This window comes from Tenrec ecaudatus, chromosome 9 (genome assembly GCF_050624435.1).
Source record: "Tenrec ecaudatus isolate mTenEca1 chromosome 9, mTenEca1.hap1, whole genome shotgun sequence".
NCBI lineage: Eukaryota > Metazoa > Chordata > Mammalia > Afrosoricida > Tenrecidae > Tenrec > Tenrec ecaudatus.
Window position 1 is genome coordinate 92,908,734 of NC_134538.1, and position 22,542 is coordinate 92,931,275.

Genomic DNA, 22,542 nt, shown 5'->3' on the forward strand with positions numbered 1-22,542 from the left:
CATTCAGTGTAGCTTGGACATCTCTGTTCAGTACCATTGATTCTTGAGCACAGGCTAACTCTTGAAATGGTGGAATGCCAATCCGTTCTCTTTTGGTACCGTGACTGTGAGTTTTCTTTGCATCTTCTTTTGTCGGTTCCTGGATGGTTCAATGCTTTGCCGATACAATCTTTAAATATTGGCCCTTGATACTTGATTTTTTTTAGTTCTTTGAGTTTAAGATATGCTTTTTTGTTTCCCAGCACTATTTTTTAAATATATTTCATTATAATATTATACTTTGCCTTTCTAAACTGCCCTTTGAAATTTTCTGTTCGGCTCTTTTACACCATCATTTCCTCCATCTGCCTTTGCTACTCTATGATCAAGAGCAAGATTCAGAGTCTCTTCTGACATCCCCTTGCATTGTTATTTTATTTTGTGTGACCTTTTGCTTATTTCATGTATGATGTTCTTGATGTCATTTCATAGCTCATCGGGTCTACTGCCACTAATCTGCAATGTGTCACATATGTTCTTGAGACTTTCTCATGACTGGAAAATATGGCCTTGGTGATAGAAATTAACTTGGAGATTGCATAATAGAATTTTGCAAGACCAATGACTTCTCATCACAAATACATTTTTTCAACAGCATGAGATTCTATTATACATGTAGACTTTTCTAGAAGGATAAGAAAAAATCAGATTGACTCCATCTATGGAAGAGAAGATAGAGAAGTTCAATGTTAGCAGCCAAAATGAAGCCAAGAACCAACGATGGAGCTGACCATCAATTGGCTCACATGACAGGTCTATTCCAGTTGAAGCTGAAGAAATTCAAACAAGTTTATGAGAACTAAACAACAATCTTCAATATAGATTACATGAATTTTGAGAACAATTCAAGAAAAGTTTTCACCTTATAATGGCAGTATATAAATACAGTAACCTACATAAATCTTGCACAATCTTATAATGCAGATATCATGGTTGTTCACATTTACAGATAAGGGAACTGTTTTATAAAATGGTCAATATGTTTTCCCAAGATCACATAATAATAGGTACTAAACTTGGGAACTGAACTGGAGAAGTCCTGACTTTAACCACAGAGTTCTGGTGGCATAATGGGTTATACATTGGTCTAACCAGATGGCCAGTAGTTCGAAACCACTAGCATCTCTGTAGGACAAAGATGAGACTTTCTGCTTCAGTAAATACTCTTGGAATTCCACTAGGCTTGTTCTACCCTGCTTTATTGGGTCACTATGAATCAGAATCAACTAGATAGTAGTGAATTTGGTTTGAACTTTTTAATTTTTAATCATTTTATTGGGGACACTTACAATTCTTATCACAATCTATACATCCATCCATTGTGTCAAGCACATTTGTACATTTGTTGCCATCATCATTCTCAAAACATTTGCTTTCTACTTGATCCCTTAATATCAGTTCCTCCTTTTCCCCCTCCTTCCCCACTGCCCCATCCCTTATGAACCCTTGATAATTCATAAAATATTATTTTTGTCAAATCTTACTCTGTCCAATGTCTCCCTTTACCAACTTTTCTGTCCTTAAATCCCCCAGGGAGGGGGTTATATGTAGATCCTTGTAATCAGTCTCCCCTTTCTATCCCACGTTCCCTCCACTCTCCTGGTATCTTCACTCTCACCACTGGTCCTGAAGAGGTTATCTGTCCTGGATTCCCTGTGTTTCCAGTTCCTATTTTTACCAATGTAAATCCTCTGGTATAGTCAGATTTGTAAGGTAAAATTGGGAGAATGATAGTGGGGGGGGGGGGAAGCATTTAAGAACTAGAGGAAAGTTGTATGTTTCATCGTTGCTATACTGCACCCAGGATCATCTCCTCCCCATGACTCCAATAAAGAGGTGTCCAGTAACCTACAGATGGGCTTTGGGTCTCCACTCTACACTCACCCTCATTTACACTGACATGATATTTTTTGTTCTTTGATGCCTGATACCTGATCCCTTCGGTGAAGAAAACCAATGATGGCCAACTATCAAAAGATATAACATTTGGGGTCTTAAAAGCTTGAAGATAAACAAGCAGTCATCTAGCAACAAAGCCCACATGGAAGAAGCACACCAGCCTGTGTGCATTTAAAAAAAATCATTTCATTGGGGGCTCATACAGCTCTTATCACAATCCATACCTACATCCATTGTGTCAAGCACATTTATACATTTGTTGCCATCATCATTTTCAAAACATTTTCTTTCTACTTGAGCCTTTGGTATCAGCTTCTCATTTCCCCCCTCCTTTCCCCACCCTCCCTCCCTCTTGAACCATTGATAATTTATATATTTTTTTCATGTCTTACACTGACAAATGTCTCTCGTCACCCTCTTTTCTGTCGCCCATTCCCTGAGATGGCATGTGATCCATTTCCCCTTTCTCTCCCACTTTCCCCTTAGCCTCCTGGTATTGCTACTCTCATTATTGGTCCTGAGGTTTTTATCTGTCCTGAATTTCCTGTGTTACCAGCTCTTATCTGTACCCATGTACATGCTCTGATCTAGCTGGATTTGTAAGGTAGAATTGGGGTCATGATAGTGGGTGGGCGAAGCATTAAAGAACTAGAGGAAAGTTGTATGTTTCATCAGTGTTATACTGCGCATTGACTGGCTTACCTCTTCTTTGTGACCTTTCTGTCAGGGGATGTCCAATTGTTTACAGATGATCTTTTGGTCTCCACTCTGTACTGCCCCCCATTCCCATTGATATGATTTTTTTGTTCAGGGTCTTTGGTGCCTGACACCTGATCCCACCAAAATCTCATGATCACACAGGCTGATGTGCTTCTTCCATGTGGGCTTTGTTTCTTTTCAGCTAGATGGTCCCTTGATTGTCTTCTAACCTTTAAGACCCAAGGCACTATATCTTTTGATAACAGGGCACCATCAGCTTTTTCACCACACTTGCTCATGCACCCGTTTTGTCTTCAGCAATCATGTCAGGAAGCTAACCAAAATAAACATCACGAATGCCAAGTTTACTAGAAGAAAGTGTTCTTGTGTTGAGGTAGTGCTAGAGTAGGGACCCAATGTCCATCTGCTACCTTAATATTTAGCATATAAATATATGTACATAGATCTATTTCCCTATAGTTATATATAAATATATTTACATATGTACATGCCTGTATTTAGACCTCTATAAGTGCCCTTTGCCTCCTAGTTCTTTCCTCTATTTCCTTTTACTTTCTTCTTGTCCCACTATCATGTTTAACCTTCCTTTGGGTTACACTGCCTTTGATTAAGCCCCACCAGGCATCCTCCACCCTCCTCTTCATCAATTTCAGATCACTTGCTGTTCTCTTGCCCCTGGGATTGTTAACACCCACTTCCTTCCACACTCCCTCCTCTTTATCCTATCTTATCTAGATAGACATGCAGAGACTATAATAAGCCCAACAACAAGACAGAGCAAAATAAAACAAGAAAACAAAGCAAAAACCCCAAGAAAACCAATGACAAAAAAAAAAGAAAGAAAGAAAAGCCTATAAATAGTTCCAGGCCAGTTTAACCTTTAGGTGTGTTTTCCAGTCCAGTCTGATGGAGTACCACACCCTAGCCCCAAAGTCTATTTTTAGTATTCCCTAGGGACTTCATTGGTTTGTTCCCCTTGCTGCTCTCTTGCAGGCCTTTAGCATTTCACCCCAGGGTGGTGAGATCAGATCAGGCACAATTCCCAGACAATGCCTCCATTGTTGTTCCCTGAAACACCATGGGTGTGTGAGAGATGTGGTGTCTTATGGGACCAGCCCTGTGGTGCTCTTTGTGTATTGGCAGCTCTGAGCAGGAATAGCGTCCTTATGGCTTGTTGGACCAGGATGTGTTCCACTATCTCCTTCCCTCTTTGTTTGTTCCTGTGTGCTCTGATCAGACCCACCCCTCTCCCTGGTCTGTGGCTTCAGTGCTGTCCCTGAAGTAGTTGGGATTGGGGCGGATCCTGAAGACTTTTCTATTGGTTTCCTGCTTCATGCTAGTATGTTACATTCATGTCTTGGGGCACCAGGCTGAAGTCTGGTCCCTCTCTCCCTCTCCTGTGGAGATATAAACAATACCCTCCCCCTGGGGTGGTTTAGTGCCCTGTTGCCCACCACCAATATATTTTTTATTGCTTTCTTTTCCCTTTTTTGCAATTGGCTGCCATGAACTTTTAACCACACTACGATATTGAATCACAAAGTAGCTTTGTTACATTATTATTGCATTTATTTGAACCGCAGATTTTAAAGAGAAATGTCTCTCACACTCTGATAACACTGACATTTGCAATATCTCACCAAAAATATATATAGTGTTCCAACATGGGTAAGTACTTTTTTACACATGGACTACATAGATATTAATTATGTCTGCACATATTCCTTTTGTTTAAACAGGTAATCAATAGTCTTGGCCCCTTGGAACTGATTCTTAATACTCCAAGCCATCACAGGGTTCATCATGGTAAGGAAGATCTATTTCTTGCATTCCTTCTTCAGTTACTGAAAATTTGTATCATTATTGTGCATTACTTTGTGTCATCATGACTACTTAACAAGGCACAGATGTGGAAGTAGGTGTTTTCTTTTTCCTTTATACCCGGATAAGTCACATCTCCCAAATAAGATTTGTGGGGAAATCTACAAAGATTTCTTTAATCTAGTACTGAGGATTTTTTGGTTTGTCTTGAGCTCACTTCCATTGTGGTGGTGGTGGTGACTGGTTACAGTTAGGTTCCATAGAGTCCATTCCAACTAACTGCACCCCTGTGCACAGCAGAAGAAGCGCTGTTATGTTGAACCCATTGTTGCATCCACGTGGCAATCCATTTTATTGAGAGACTTCCACATTTTCTCCGACCTCCTAGTTCACCAACATGCTATCCTTTTCCAACATGATATCACGCCCGTAGTACATGAGATGAGGTCTCACTATCATTGCTTCTAGGAGCTTTCTGGTTGTATTTGTTTTAAGATAGATTTATTTTTCTGACAGTGACCAAGACTGTGAGTACTCCTTCCCAACACCATTATCCAAATCCATCAACTCTTCCTCAGGCTTCCTTATTCACTGTCTAATGTACACATGCATACGAGATGACTGAACATGGATAGCTGAAGTCAGGGGCAGCTTAGTCCTCAGGGGAGATCTATGCTCTTCCGTACTTTAAAGAGGCCTGTGTCACATATTTGCCCAATACAATATGACATATGGCACCTCAATTATAGTGGAAAAAATATCAAAACACGAGGAAAGAGTTAACCGTTGAGGACATAAATAGTCTCTGTCTCGAGGACATATCTTGAAGTGTATTTTTACCTAAATCCCAAAGGTAATTCCTATCTACAACCAAAAGACCCTAGTTTAAAAAATTATTATGGCTTCAGGGTGGCCTAATAAACAACATCTCACTTCCTTTCATTTTGTGTACAAACATACCACATACTGCATTTTCAAGACAAGAAGAAAAATCTCATGTGCCTTCTGCCTGAGTTTTAAAGACAACAGCTTAACTAATAACAGAAATGTCCACATTTGTGCACCATAGACCTGTGCAAGAATGCACATGTCAGCATTATTTGTAATAAGAAATAAATAGAAAATGTTCATAAGAAGACTCGTGAAATGAGGAAAACTTGTAGCAATGGAAATAGAAATACCGTTATATGAAATGTCGTGGCATCTCATAAACACCATGCTGAAAGAAAGTAGTCAATCACGAAAAGAATACAACTGGGTAATTTTTTTATAACTTTCCAGATAATGAAAATTTCATCTATGGTGACACAAGTCAGGATAGAGGTTCTAGTTTAGAAGACTCTATTACAGAGAATGAACTCAAGAAGGATTTTAGGAAGCTGCTAATGTTACCCTCTGTGTCGGATGACTGCGGGCCGTGCATTAGTAGACTAGTGGGCATTTTATTAAGTGGTAAGCAGATCACATATACTTAATTTGTTCAAGCCCACTGCAGAAGGATTTGTGGCTGGTAGCTCGGGAGGCATGATGAGCAGTGAGTGTATGAAGCTGTTAGCATGTGGTCAGCAGAAGGTCCAGTCCACCAGTCACTCCGCGTGAGATAGATGAGGTTGCCCACCCCTTAAAGATTTACAACCTCAGAGACCCAAAGTGGCATTTGGAGGCTGCTCTACAGGGCTGCTCTGTTTCCTACAGAATCCAATCCATGTCAGTGAGCTTAGTTCTATTTCTCTTTCCTTCTTGACACAGAGATGTGCACATTGATAAAAAGTCTTTATGCTATACAATTAGGATTCATTCTCGTTTCTGTTTACAGGCTATTTAAGTAGATCAAGCAAAATACAAATGTGTGCTTAAAACACAAAATCAAGAAAATGAAATAAAAAGCTGCCTAACTGGAAAGAGAAGACTCATCGTGAATCCCGCATTGTAGGAACCATTAGATGATTTAATATGAAAGATTAATGGTGTTTAGTAAGTCATCCAAATGGCCCCTAAAACCTGGTGTTCTGGACCAAGAAACTTGATGATTAGAGAATAAGATATTCACAAAACAACAAAAGAATATATGAGGGAGTTGGTGGGACCAAAATGTTGCTTTGAAGCCTGAAATGAATGTACATATGAAATTGAGAATTAAAAATTATGCAAATGAATAATAAAAGCATCACATTTATGACTTACTGCCCAGGCTGCCTTAAAAATGTTTTTTTTTTCCTGAAGGCAAACTAGCATTCTAAAACTAGATTTCAAGGTTAGCCATCTTACATAATGCAACAAACGGGATTCCCTGTGTCTCTCCACACGGCAGGGGCCAAGAATTCACAAGTTCTCACAGAAAGAAGAGAGGGCATGCCAGCCTCTGCATGCCCACTAATTCTCCCCAATCCATCATCAACAATCTGTACCCACAGGAAAGAGCTAGTGATGGAAGAGAGAGACCAGGAGCGTTTCCCCATATGCAGTGAAATGTATGTATGTATAAATTGACATCTAAAATAAAAGAGAAAAATAGTTACTATTTTCCTCTCTTGCCGATCACTGGTGGCATAGTGGGGGACAGTTTGAAACCACTGGTTTCCCCTTGGGAGAAAGACGAGGCTGTCTACTTCTTTAAAGTCTCAGAAACCCACAGGGAGGTTTGCCCTGACTGACAGGGCTGCTGTGCGTGAAAATAGATCACAGTGAGTATTGACTTCCCACCCTTTGATATCAACACACCTGTCCACTGTGCAGATCTGGATTTATCAAGCTCAAGACTACTGGCTTTGGAGGATGGCCAGTTGTTCTTTGAGGTGCTCTCCTGTGCATTCATGGCTTCTACTTTTTAAGTGCCAGGGAGACTTCTTCCCATGGGCGGGCACAAAGAATGTCTCTGGGCATTATTAAATGTCCTGGAGGGGTGAAATTATCCTTGAGAACAATTGTTTGATTCATCTCAGGCCATGGGTATGATCTGTATAGCCAACTCCCACCCCACTCTCCTTCTACTTTTGCATTCGGAGAAATTTTTCCTGGTTTCTTCTCTTTAAAATATGTATTAAATATATGCGGACAATTTAAAAAATGAGAACACATGAAGACAGGTGAGAATGTTGAAATATTTGATGGGTTCATATATATAATTTTCTTTTAAATTTATGATCATGTTGATATGAATGTATTTATGAATTTTTCTATTAAAGAAATTATATATATATCCATTAAAAATAATTTTGAATTATAATTTGTATATTTGGAAGCAAGAAAAAATGTTATATATGTTAGTGAACATAATCAGGAGAATTTAATTTTTTTAATTGCCATCCAGTGACCTTGCATATATAGTTAGTAACCTTGTAGGACACAGTGGAACTGCCCCTAGAGCGTCTGAGGTAGGCATTTCAGTGGGAGTCAAGTGCCACATCTTCCTCCCTTGGAGTGACCCGTGTTCTGACTGCCCCCTTTCAGTTCGCAGCCGGCTGTTTCTCCAGTGTGCCACCAAGTCTCTTTTCTGGTTAGGAGGAAATAGTCGACTCTCATTCTAATTAGAAACTTTTGTTTCTGGCCCAGATGTAGGGAAAAAGATCATGATAACGTCTTGTATCAAAACTTTAAAGAACAACAACAAACAAGCATTCATTGTCTTATGTTGATTTCCTTTTTTTTCCCCATGGGCAACTGAATTTGTATTACTCGGTTATAGTCCTGAAAATAAAAATATAACTTAGAATGATCTAAAATATTTATAAAAAGTATTTGCAAAAGTAAATTATCTTTTTTTAATGGAATGGAAATAAATAAAATACAATTTTAATTTGCCAAGAAAGAAAGCATCCTGTTGCCCATGAGAAGAAGCCCCTGTGGGTAGAGGTTGTGCATTGAAACCAGCAGTTTCAGGGTAGGCAGCAGTTTGAAACCACCTGTCACTCCGCGAGCAAAAGCCCCGCATTTTACTCTCCCGTAGAGATGTCCTTCTTGCCGCTCACAGGGCAACGCTATCCCATCGTCTGAGGTCGCTAAGAGTGCGAGTTGGCTCAGTGGCAATGAATGTGTTTCTGGTGGTTAAGTGAGAAGACATTACCAGGAAAACCATCTTGCACCTTAAATCTAAATGTGTGAATATGTTATAAAATGCAAAACAAAAACATTAATTCACTTCTCTTTTATTTTTTAATGTTTTGACTCATAGGCAGAAATCGTTATTGCATAGACAAAAATTATGGTGGTACTCTGATAATATGGGATAGAATTTTTGGTAAGTAAAATATATGATTTTTTTTAAATTGTCTTCTATATTTCACAGAAAGTTAAGAGATATATCATGAATATTGTTCTTTCAGGGACCTTTGAGGCAGAAAATGAAAAAGTTATATATGGCTTAACGCATCCCATTAATACATTTGAACCATTCACTGTGCAGGTAATGATTGACTTTATTCATTTTGAATTTGTATTCTTTCATAGTTCTTTCACAAATCAGTTGTTAAATGGCAGAATGATTATACTTTCCTGAACATGTTTCTATTTTTTTTTAATTTTTACTATTCTTTCTAAGGTCAAGTAATTCGAAAAATCTCTCACACTCAAACCAAATCAAATAGGATACATTTTAAATATGTTTTTACCTAGAATGAAAAAAGAAAATAAATCTCTTCAGCAAGCATATTCCTTCTCTGAATCGACCTGAACTGTATTCCTGTATTCAGAAGAAATGGTATAATCAAGGCTGATACCACAGGAAGGAAAAGATTCGCTTCCAGCCAGCTTGATCTGGTTAGACATGGGACAGGAGGCTGTTGCCCTGCTCTGCTTGGACCGAGGGTCAGGCGGCACTGCGGCCAGGTTGGGTCTGCACGTGCCCTCAACCCTGAAGACGTGTTGGCCTGGACCTGTTTTCTGGAGACAGGTGGTATCAGTTGTGATCTGGCCTCCATGTTGGCACTAGAGAAATAAGGAATGTCTGTGAATTTCGGCCCATCAGCATCGTTCCTGACCACAAACCCTCCTGGGCGCAGCGGCTGGTACCCGAGAAAAGGGAACACGTGTGTGAGAAACCCCGGACCTAGGCCAGTGCGCACAGCAGCTCTGCCGTGGAGACTGCTCCCAGGGTGTGCGGACGGCGGGAGTGCACGGGGGTGCTTCTTCCCACTTTAACACCGAATACTGAGCTAACATAATTGATATTTGTTGAACTCCTGCGCCAAGAGCTCAGTCCACAAGCCAACAATTTAACATCATAAATAATAAAACAATGGGAAAGTAGTTTTTATCCTTTTATAAATTATTTTATTGGGGGCTCGTACAACTCTCATCACAATCCATACATCCTTCCATTGTGTCAAGAACATTTGTACATTTGTTGCCCTCATCATTTTCAAAACATTTGCTTCTACTTGAGCCCTTTGTATCAGCTCCTCATTTTCCACTCCATCCCCCCTCCCTCATGAACCCTTGATAATTTATAAATTATTATTTTGGCATATCTCACACTGTCCGATGTCTCTCTTCACCCACTTTTCTGTTGTCCGTCCCCCAGGGAGGGAGGTATATGGAGATCCCTGTAATCGGTTCCCCCTTTCCAGCCCACCCTCCTTCCACCCTCCCGTTATGGCCACTCTCAGCACTGGTCCTGCAGTGTTGATCCCTGTCTTTCGGGAAGGACTCTGAGGCTCCCAGGTGTTATGGATTAAATCCCCTCCCGCTCCAGACTCCTCAAATGAAGGGGAAAAGGCCAAACACCTCACTGCCATCGAGTTGGTTCCAACTCATAGCGACCCTGTGCAGCAGAACCCCGCTCCGCGACCGCATCAGTCCTCGACATAATCGGAGAAAATGTTACTCGGAGGTTCATACAAAACTTCAGAATCCGACCCATCGCACGTGATTTGTGTAAACAAATGCAGTTTGTGTTTCGGTCAGCCGCCTTTAGTTGGCGTTGTTAGTGCGCGTTATTTTAACCTTTTGCAGCTGTGTTTCAGGTGTTTCAATTTTCTTAGTTTTTGTGCCGTTTTGTACTGTTTTTAGAGAAAAACATGCGTCCTAAGAAAGAGTTTTTTGAGAAGAATCATCATGATAAGGTTAACCGTGTTATCGCTACTATTGATGATAACTTAGTAAACCCTTTTAGAAAACAGCTAAGGAACGCCACAGCGACCACATTAGACCGATTTTTTTTTTTAAGCGAAAGCCGGCCAGGCCCAATTGACAAAAGGCAGAGAAGGTCGGGGAGGGAGGGGCGGACTCCTGCAAAGCAGCTACCAGCTGATTTTATGGAAGGGGATCCCCCTCCAAACAATGACTGTCCACACCTCCTATTCATATCTGTGTCCACAGATCCAGGTCCTCATCAACTCAAGGTATGAACCAATTGTAGTTGTTAAAACTTCTTTAATGTTGACTGCTTATTTAAATTATGCCAGTTAACTGTGAACTTATTAACTTTTGAATGTCTGAGTAATTTTTGTATAACAAGGCGAGGTTAGGGTAAAACCTTGGTGGTGGAGAATGGATTAATCTGCTCTTCAGTTATTTCTTACGGGAAACATTGATTCATAACTCACCTGCAGGGCATCTCGACGCTCCTTCCAGAGTGGATTAGCGTTGCGGTCTGGGGTTCTGCTGTACAGGTCAGAGGAGACTAGCCCCTGTGGACAACTCTTCGTGAGAGTGAACATCCCATCATTCTCTTGTGGGGCTGTTGGTGTTTTCAAACTGCTAATCTTGTAGTTAGCCTGCCGAGATAACCCCCCACCCCGCTAAAACAACAGCAACAAGCAAACTCACTGCTGAAATCATCTACAACTGCCTCACCCCCTCCGGCATGTGTTTTAAGACCTTACCCCAGTGACAGTTGCAGTCCTGTGGAGCAGTGGTTATGCATTGGGCTGCCGTCTACAAGGTTGGCCATTCAGAACCACCGGCCTCCCATAGGAGGAAGACCAGATTTTCGCTCCTGTAAGTGACTTCTGAACTATAATGTCAGAAACCCACAGGGACAGGTCCACCCTGTCCTATCCCGTCACTATGAGTCAGTATGATGGCAGTGAGTCAGAGATTTGTTTTATGCCTCTGCATAGATTCTCATTTGGGAAAGGGCTTATCATTGTTACATTTATGATTTGTTTAGGGCATATCTGAAAAAGAGATTAAACCCACAAGCAAGAGCAGCAAAGATGGAGTAAGGGAAGGCAATTCCCTAGCAGACTGCCAGGAGCAGAAGTTCAAAGGGACAAGGACCTATCTTCAGGGAAAGTCTTTCCCTGAAGCTGACATCTGAAGTCAGACTTCTAGCTGTCTAGCCTCCTGCACTGTGTGAGAAAGTACATTTCTGTTTCTTGAAGCCACCCATATGCGGCATTTCTGTTAGAGTAGTCCTAAATAGCCAAGACACCAGAACCATTTATATAATTCACCCAAGGCCACACAACTGCTCAGAAACAAGCGTAATCTAAGTGGGCTGCAGGGGAAGCCTTGGCTAGCTTTCCTTACTTGGTGGCCTGCTCTTTGTACAATCTAGGCTATTCAAGTGGCCTTCACACCACAAATGACAGTGGTTTTTCATTTTTTTCATTCTTCCAAAGAGAAAAAAAATTACTCCTTTTCAACTGCATGCTATTTTAAAAATATTGGTTAAGAAGACCAGACTATATCAGGATAACATAGTATAAATGTCTTAGGGTCCTTCCTTAACACTAAACTTTGTAGACTTGGTGCCAGTTTAGAAATGAGACACTGGTTGGTGTAAGATATGAAAAAAACCCAATAATTAATCAATTGTCAGGGGTCCATCACGGAGGGAGGGTGGGAGAGGGGGGAAATGAACTGATACCAAGGGTTCAAGTAGAAAGAAAACGTTTTGAAAATGATGGCAACATATGTACAAATGTGCTTGACACAATGGATGGATGGATGGATTGTGATAAGAGCTGTAAGAGCCCCCAAGAAAATGATTAAAACAAAAAGAAATGAGCCACTGACAGAAATGTTCACTCCTTTTGCGAGATTTCTCTGCATCGTGAGAACAAAAGGGAAGTAGGCAGTTTGGCATTTCTGTTGTCAGGTGCTGTTGAGTTGATGAGGCACCCATGACTCCATATGGCACCATAAGACTGCCCCGTGGGGTTTATGGACGTAGATCACCACATCTTTTCTCCAGTGAAGCCACTGGCTGTACATGAACTGTCGCTCTATCAGTTAGCTGTCAAGGTTTATCTGTTACATCACCAGGGCTGTCTTTGGTCACTGCTTTCCCAAAGTAAAGCACACAGGATCACTGGAGAATGTATTTAAATTGTGCGTTCTATTCAGTAGGTCTGAGGAATGACCCGAGACTTGTCTGTCCCAGGTAATTGCATGCTGATGCAGTTGCAGTGGTCCCAGGTGACGCCACACTGATGGTGTATTGATTGTTCTTTGAGTATCGTTCCTTTGGGAGTCTATATGCCTATTGAGAAAATTCTTCTACTTTGGAACATGAAATGGAAAACTGCATATCATGAACTGCACAAAGAGTGGGATGATTAGGATTTGGATGCACATACTATTCAGCCAATTTCAGGTTGCTCCACTTTATCCAAACATCTCTTTTTGAGTAGTAATTGTGCTTTTTTGTTAGAATGATTTTCATGTCTTATTTCAAGATTGATGGATATAAGTACAGCCAATTTTCAAAATAGCATAACAGATAAACATATTAATGTTCACTGTAAATCCTTAACATTTTTTATATACATGAAGTATCTTTGCAAGGTTACAGACTAAGTTTCCATTGAATATTTGCCATTCTGCAAAATATGCCCCCCTACATCCACATTATTCCTCAAATGCTTCAGATTTTTTTATTGAAAAATGTAAAGGAATTTAAAAAATCATTTGTATAATACAGGAAGTGAATCCACAAAATAACTTTTAGTGCCCAAACATTTCTTTTAATCTTCAACTTAAAATAGAATTCAACTCTAGATTCTATAGTTGATGCTTGACCTTGACCATGCTTAATCCTGTTGTGGCGTGGTTGAATTAGTTGATGTGACAGTTCCTAGCCATCATCTTTGTAATTCCCATCAGATGGTTGGGTTGGGGCATGCAAATAAGTTGTACAAAACACGATCTTATGGATTGGTTAATTTTCTTCTTGGCTGACTATAAAGAGAGCCAAGAACAGAGTGATCCTTAGATCCCAAGAAATGTTTTAGGATCCTGATTCTGCTTATTTAAAAGTTCCATTGAACATTCTATTGCTGGTCTGGACACAAAAACATTGGCACTGTTTGATCAAAAAGTTTGTTCAACTTAAAATTTTCAGCCAGGATAAAGTAGCTGAAGCCATTGTGATATCTATGGTGTGGCTGTTGTTTATATTATTAATCATTTGATCGCTTCAATCAGGGGACTAGCAAGATGAATTGTTTCCTAGCAAATTGTGTGATGGCCTACCAATGGGAATTTTATTTTAACATCATCTCATTCCCTTTTAAAATGAATCATTCATTTTTAGACTGCTGATTTCTTTGGAGTATTTCCCCCAAGACATTGTGTTAAGCAACAATGACTTCACTATGCATCCTCCGAACTTTCTACATACATTTGATGCTTTGTTCTTGCTTCCATATTAGTATAATTCATGCTGCTAACTCATAACTCACATGAACTCTTTTCAAATTATTATCTTATACTTCTTAGTGCCCCAAACCTCCTGATCAGAGATGTTATAGCATGTTAGTTTGAGCTTATTTTGGTAGGGAAAAAGTAAACACATAATTTTTCTTATATGATATATTTTCTGTACATTTGGAAAACCAAGTAAACTTTTGTGGAAGCTCATTCAACAATGGTTGTAGTACATCAAAAAGAAATCACGAATCCAAGTAGGATTCAGAAGAAGAACTTGTACAAGGGACATTGTTGCTAATGTCAGATAGAGCTTGGCTGAAAGCAAAGATTTAACTTTGAAAAAAACAAAAAAACATTTGACAGTGTGTACCATAACAAATTATGAGTAACCTCGAGAAGACTGGAAATTTCTGAACACATTGTGCTCATGTGAAACCTGTGCATGGATGAAGAGATGGTTGTTCAAACAGAACAGGGAATAGTCATGGTTGAAAGAACAGGAAAGGTGTGTTATATCTTCTAAGCATATTTATTCAATTTTATGCTGAGTGAATAATCCAAGAAGCTGGATTAGATGAGGAAGAATACAGTATGAGGATCAGAGGGCTGTTTTTCAACAACCTGCAATACGCTGATGACACAATCTTGATTGCTAAAAGTGAGGAGGCCTGGAAGCACTTGCCGAAGAAGGTAAAGAATACAGCCTTCAATGTGGATTACAACTTTATGTAAAATGTAAAGAAACCCAAGATCCTCACAACTGGACCAAAGTTAACATCATGATAAACAGACAAAAGACTTAAGTTGTCAAGGATTTTATATTTCTTTTATCTACATTCAATGCTTGTAGGAATACCCATCAATAAATCAATTGACACTTTACACTGCGTAAATCTGGATAAGATCTCTTTAAAGGGTGAAAGAGCAAGGATGTCACTTTGTGGACTATGGTGTGTTTGACCCCAACCATAGTATTTTAAATTGCCTTCTATACATGTGAAAGTTGGGCACTGAATAATGAAGATTGAAAAAGAATTTAACCACTTGGATTTGGGTGATGAAGAATATTGAAAATTCTATAGACTATCAAAAGAACAAACAAATCTGTCCTGGAAGAAGTACATCCAGAGTGCTTCTTATAACCAAGGATGGTCAGATTTTTGTCTCACATAGTTTGGACATGTTATCAGAAGAGACCAATCCCTGGAAAAGAACATCATGCTTGTTAAAATAGAAGGGCCAAAAAAAAAAAAAAAAGACTCTCAATGAGATGGAGTGACCTAGTGGCTTAAACAATGGACTTAAACATATCTACATGTGTGAGGATGGTACAGGAGCAGTTAGTGAGTATTTATTCAATTGTGTAAAGGATCGCAATAAGCCAGAACTAACTCAAACAAATTCATTGCCATTGATAGTGACTCCATATAGGGGTTCTGAGGCTAAATCTTTATGAGAACAGATTGCCTCAACTTTTCCCCACAGAATGGTGGTTGTGGGTTTGAAACAATGACCTTTCAGTTAGTGGTCCAACACTTCAGCACCATAGGGGAGATAGAGAGATAGATAGATAGATAGAGAGAGAGAGAGAGAGAGAGAGAGATGTATTCACTCCCTCACTTAGCAAGGTATTCAAGTTATGATAAGCTGCTCTTACAACAAGCCATTTTTGGTTTTGTTCATCTTATTATCCGTGATATACACTACATTCAATGTGTTACAACATTGTTTTCACTGTTGGCCAGCCCCAAAGAAAATATCATATTTATAAATATATGTATAATACAAGGAAATAATAATCACAAGTTTTAAAATGTAGGACACTAGCTTTATACCAGAGCCAAATTTAATGGAATTTTCAGAACTGAAAGCCACTGACATCAGATTGACTGAATTTAGACTTCTATGTTCTGGGTATGTTTCATCCTAAATAAGTAATATTTGTATTCTTCCTAGTTCCAACATCTTTTGCATATATGGACTACATTCTGGACCACACCTGGATTGCTCAATAAATTATCTGTCATATTTAAAGGACCAGGATGGGGTCCAGGAAAACCAAGACTTGGATTGAGTGAAGAAATCCCAGAAGTAAGTAGTGTTTACAGGGTGGGTGATGGTAGGAACTTACCTTACATGGTCAGATCAAAGGCAAGCCTATAAGTGTGCTGTCTTTATACAAATTAAAATGCAAACACAAAATGATGTTTTCTTTGATGGCCATAATTCAATGGTCTATGATTTTTTTTATTGTACACAAAGTAGGGGTCCATAAGGGGGTGTGTTCTTCCCGGGAGACACTGGCTGTTAACCAAGAGGACAGCACAATGAGCAGAGCAGGAGGGGCTGGTTCAGAAGCCTCAGAGCATGGGCTTGGCAGATACTCAAGGCTCAGTCACAGAATTCTAGAACATTAGAGATTCAGGGAACTCTCAAGATGATTCCATCTAACCTTAATTTCGCTTATGAAAATCAAACAGTCCCAGAAAGGAAAGTCTGGGATCACACACCACGAGGCTTTCACTGTGTTAGATCTTAGCTGTGTCCATTCTATGGCAGTGGCATTAAGTGCAGTGGTCACGTTATTACCTACCAGTAAGACATTTAAGGACTTAACATACTGGAAATAGCAAGAAAAAAAATCCATTTCAGTCTGAGATTCCTTCTTCAACAATGAAAAAGGCCATTTGTTTTTCAAATCATTTAAACTATAAGTTATAATTCATTATCAAGCTAATAGTTTTTAATCATGGTAAAGAAATAATCCAGACAATCAACTATAGTATAATTTAAAGAGAACTATGGGTATACAATTCTGTATTTTATTTACATAATATTATTTTTAAATGTCTTACCTGAATAAGGCTGTTTTACTACCCAGTAACCAATGGTGTAATATAATTTCCCAGGCACTTGAGTATAGTTACAATCAGTTATGGAACCGTCAGTAAAGTTGATATAGATGAAACTAATTTTCTTATTTCAGTTCTCAAAATCTTTATGTTTCTGCTTCATTTATATCGTTTTATGCTTTTTTAAAAATAGATAGATGATATAAAGTGATTATTTGTTAGGTCACATTGGAGCCTAAATCTGGAAAATAAAAATAGCCTTTCTGGGAAACACAGGAATTTCAAATGAAATATTTCTCTTTGAGTTATGATTGCCTTCACTATACAAAATAGCCTTTATTTTTATGTTTTGTTTTGCTTGCCTTATGGTCATGGTTATAATTACAGTAGGAAGAGATGCACCCTATTCACTTGTCCTTTTTTATCTTCAGTAACTATCATGAGTACATATTGCTAAATTCATTCTCAATTTGCTCTTTAAACCCCAAACAAGCCAGTTGCCATTGAGTCAACTCTGGCCCCTGGGAACCTCATTTGTGTGGGGTTGGTTCTGTGCTCTGTATCATGACTTGTCTTTATAGCATAGCCTATACATCAGCTGACTTTTCAAAGGTAGATCACAGATCGCTCCTGCCTCTGGGGGTCCTCCCACCTCCAGCCTCATGTTTAGCATCGGAGGACCACTTGCATTAGCCATGAGCTTCGTAGTGTCCTTTAAGGGAGACCAAATCAAAGCGCCGTAAATGTTAAAAGAGAAAGAAGTTTCCCAGTTTTTAATAGCATGCTAAACCTACTTTCATGATCTAAGGTTCATTTGGGGTGGGGGAGAGTAGAATAGAAAGTTGCTTAAGACATTTTTGCGTATGTGCTCCCAAGTCTAAATTTCAATACCAATATGCTAAGGAACACTATGAAAGACGCCCTTGTCCTTGTCCTAGGTCACAGGGAAGGAAGTTGTCTTCTCATCCCCGGCATCTCAGCTGCTCAAGATATATGCTGTTGTTCAGTTTGCTGTGATGCTAGTATTCTATGAAGAGACCTTCTCAAATAAGGCTGTAAGTAATGTTCATCTCAAATGGCAATATGCATAGAAGATAAATTGTCTCTCATTTCACTTGAAAATGAAAACAAGCTCCCAGCTACTGTGTTCTAATCTTGCTAATATCTAATCTGGCAATATCTCACATTTAAACAGGTGAATTAATTCACTCAGATTACTAAATACATGGATTATATCTAGAGTACTTCTGTTAAAATGTCCATTATATTGTATGGTATTTATATAAATATTCAAATAGGAAAATATTCTCTACAAATAAATTACACAATAATGGTAATAAAACACCTTTAAATGTGTTGGGAAAGTGCACCAATGTCTATACATCTAGCTCACTTAGAACTACACTAATTTAATGGTTTAAGGAACTTCAACATACAGTAAACTTCATTCTCCCTAAGGTGTCTAAAATATTCTGTTTATCTTATTCAAACTTAGGGTCCAAGAACAGTATTTAGAATCTGGATTGTAGTCCAGGCTATTCCATGACGTAGTCCCTTTCGACCACCTAAGAATATTCACATGGCCTATATTTTGGAGTAAATAAAAATAACAAGGTTGGTGATCCAAACCCACTTATGATCCATAAACAACTCATGGGATAATGCATTAGGATATAGAACTGGAACATTATTATCTTACATAGTGCTGAAAGACAATGAGTTGAAAAATATATATTCTTGTCTCCAGACAAGAATACTTTGAATGGCTTTCATAAACAAAAGATATAAGGGTTCAGAGAAAAATAAAGAGTAAAAATAGCATTAGGGGATAATGAATTCAAGTAAAATAAATTACCTTTTTCAAAGAGTAAGAGGAGCTATGGTGCGCATCAGTATACTCGTAAAACCTGCATAAATAATATAATTAATCAAAGTGCATAATAAATGGATATAATACAGTATAGAAATCGTATGGGATTGTTTTAAATAATCAAATACAGTGTGATCATTTTTGCATAGTAATCCACTGTACCAAATCCATATGAATTATATAATGAATGCAAAAATTCCCAGAGTTCTCCCCAGCAAAATTCTCCTTACATCATAGTCTTGATAGCTGACTCACAAGTCTACTCTCAGCTAGTAGTTCACAGTAGATAATATATTGACAGTGAATGAATTAAGCCAAGCATAATTCAGACCCTGAGTATAGAAAGGGTCCACCTTCCCTCATGGACAGAATCAAGGCAATGTTATTGTGATTGTGTGTCATCAAGGGTTTCTGACTGTGACCCTATAAGACAGAGTGGCACTATCCCATAGCCTTACCTGTCCCATAGCCTTACCTGTCTCATAGCCTTACCTGTCCCATAGCCTTACCTGTCTCATAGCCTTACCTGTCCCAAAGCCTTACCTAGGCTGGAGTCTTTCCAGGAGCAGACTTCCAGGCTGTTTCTTCCACAGAGTCATTGGTGGCTTCTATTTGTAAACAAGTCCTTTATCACTGTGCCATGAAAGTTTTCGAATGAATGTTAGTATTGAAGAAAATTAGTGGTTACTTTCTTGGTGGGAAACCAGGAACATATGCCACAACATGTTCTGCTAAATAAAATTGGTATATGAGTTGATTAATTTTAATAGCGATTACTGAATAATGTACTAGAAAAATCTATTTTAATTTTAGCAGTATAATAAAGGTTTTAGTGATCAGGTTGTCCATATTTATTTGTGCTTTTGCATTCAATGGTAGTAAGCCTGTGGTGTTACCTATAGTGCAGCCGACGTTAAAAAGTAACCAAACTCATGTGTGGTTGCTGTCTTCTTATGTTTTGTAAATGATAAAATGGACGTTTCAGATTATAGGAGAAAATGGTTTTTCTCATTCTGTTCTCCATTTTGTAGCAGAGAAAAGAAATATTAATTGATGTGACCAGGAATATTTTGTTTTTGCTTATTGTTTGCATATATATTATTTGCATATATTATTTGCACATATATACACAACTAATCTTGAAACCATGCCCATTGTGATAACATTGATGGTTTCTCTCTTTACCCCACAAAGAGACAAAATTTTAACCCAAGCTTTTATTTCAACAACAAACCTTTCACAAGAGCAGCATGAAGCACATCACACTAACCAGCACCCATGTCGACATCAAGCTTCCAAAATGGTTCGATGTGTTAGTTGTTTAGCTGAGAGCCTCCTGATAATCTCTTTGAGTAATATGTAATGACACATCATTTATCATCCTTTTGCTTTAAGAAGATTAATTTGTTCACATCAACCATGACTAGAATGTTCATGGAGTTCTTTAGATACTTGAATGAAGTTGGGGGGCGCGGGGATGGGTATATAAATATGCAGTTCTTGTAATAATGATCAATGTTGAGTACACTTTGCTTATTGTGCATTGCTGAATATATTTTGCAGTATTGAATTCTCCACTTTGCCAAATAAAAGCCATAGATGATAAACCAGAGATTGCATCTGTAAGTAATTACTAGAAATAAAGATGCAATGTTAACTTTCGTAATTTGATATACAACACCAACCTCAATGACATCAAGTTGTTTCCACCTTATAAGAGAGTCGAGCTGCCTCTCAAAGTGTAATCTCTGAGGAAGCCGACTGTGCCGGCTTTCTCCTCGCAGGGAAGCTGGTGGATTCAAATGATCCATGTTGTGTTAGCAGCTCAGCACTTACATGACTGTGCTACCAGGCCTTCTATATGTTGTTCTGAGATTCTGTTAACTTGGCTTTCACTCATTGTATGCTTATATTTACACAGCAGAATGAAATAATGCACCATCGTCACAAGCTCTCTCATGTTCGAGATCACGATTACATGTTATTAAACATATCAGAGCTGGAGTCAGGTACATCTTAGTTCTCAAAGTGACCTCTTTGCTCTCTAACACTTTTGAGATGTCTTGTGTGGCAGATTTGTCTAAAGCAATATGTTATCCAATTTCATATATATATATATATATATATCAAACCATTTTATTAGGAGCTAATCCAGATATCATATCACTAAATAGTTCAATGATATCATGTAGTATTATACAATTGCTACCACAATCAGTTTCACAGATTTTCTTCCTTCTTGAACTACTTCATATCAGCTACCCTTTATGGCCCAGAAATCCTTCTAATTGTTTTCTCTATAGGTTCATCAATCCTGGGTTCCATATACCCCAAACTAGAAAAAAAACACATAACAAAGATTCAAGAAGGCTACCCACAGGAACAAAACACATCACAGACAAACCCCAAATGTGGGAAAAAATAATAACGGAAAACATTAAAACCAGATTAAGCCCCACATGTACCAGAGGGGAGAACAAGTGATCAGATTTTAACCATTCACGTTAGTTTGATCGATTTGATCTGCTGTAATCATCTCTCCAATACTCTCGGTCTGGGAACCAGTTTATACTGTCTCTCAATTACGTGCAGATGGAAATCGCCAGAGGCTTATTTTCTGGGTAGGTCTAACACATGTGTTTGGGGCTTCCACTGTCCTCCATAACCTTCTGCAAACCCAACTCTCCCAATGTAAGCTATCATCGTTTTCCCTCCTTCAGCGTTGTATTATGTATTTTACAATCCCGGGGTCATGTGTGCTTCTTCCCTGTGGACTTAGTTGACCTCTCACTTAGATGGCTGCTTGTTTGGAAACAAGTCTTTCAGACCCTGGATGCTGTTCTATCTGATAGCCATGCACCAGCGCTGTAACGCCATCTCTTCTGTGTTCCCTTCCTGTGTGCTATCATTGAGCATGAATTGTTCTTAGATAGGAGCTAAGATTAAGTCCGAGCTCCCAATCCATTCTTGGATCGATGTTTTTTTATCTGCCTCTGGATCCCCTTAGAGTCGTCCTTGTTAATTTAGATAAATTAATGTTAATTTAGCATAAGGGATCTTATGGCTCATCTCCCTGGAATATAAGGATCTTCTATTAGAGTGTCACTGATTAGCCAATGTTACTGATTTTTAAAACACGGTTGAGAGAGGGAGATTGAATCAGTGTAGGCTAATTACTCATCACAATACCTGAATTATTCACTTGTACATAATAAATCTTTACATGGCTGGATGCTATTTAGAAAACAATGAGATTTCCTTGTCAGGCAACATTTTCAATGACAATGTCAATCACAGGTCTGACAATGTCAGTCACAGAATTATACATATCTTACTACAGCAAGCAGTTGATTGATGCACTAAGTCATGCTGGTATGCCTACTGACAGTACAATCATCTTGGCATAGCTGTCTTCCGCTTCTTCGCATACCATGTAACTAAGTCATCAGGTTACAGGTGTGTTTGAAGTAGAGCTAGTTTATCCAGTGGATTTTCCACATCAGCTCCCTCTGTTATGGCCTTTGGAGTGTGTTCTGCATCTAGAAGACACAAATCAATTCCCCAGCGTTCTGAGGCACTTGGCCTGAATCCGCAGGGGGTACATAGAAACTTGGGTCAATGTAATTTATGAAGTACATATTACCAGGCATTCCCACCACTTAAGGTCCTTAAAAATATTTTCCCCCATTTGGAAATAGGTCCTCCCCATTTTTTCTACCAACAGTTATTGACTGCTACTTCTATCAC

At 38.9% G+C, this 22,542-nt stretch overlaps 1 protein-coding gene across 1 annotated transcript in view; it reads left to right on the top strand.

Moving 5' to 3' along the window:
* Positions 1-22,542, top strand: part of AGMO (alkylglycerol monooxygenase) — a 385,138-nt gene that overhangs the window by 184,219 nt on the left and 178,377 nt on the right. The window contains exons 6-10 of the mRNA XM_075557337.1: positions 4,398-4,464; positions 8,651-8,716; positions 8,802-8,881; positions 16,030-16,164; positions 17,864-17,980. Coding sequence (XP_075413452.1) covers positions 4,398-4,464; positions 8,651-8,716; positions 8,802-8,881; positions 16,030-16,164; positions 17,864-17,980 — 465 coding nt within the window. The remainder of the gene's footprint in view (positions 1-4,397; positions 4,465-8,650; positions 8,717-8,801; positions 8,882-16,029; positions 16,165-17,863; positions 17,981-22,542) is intronic.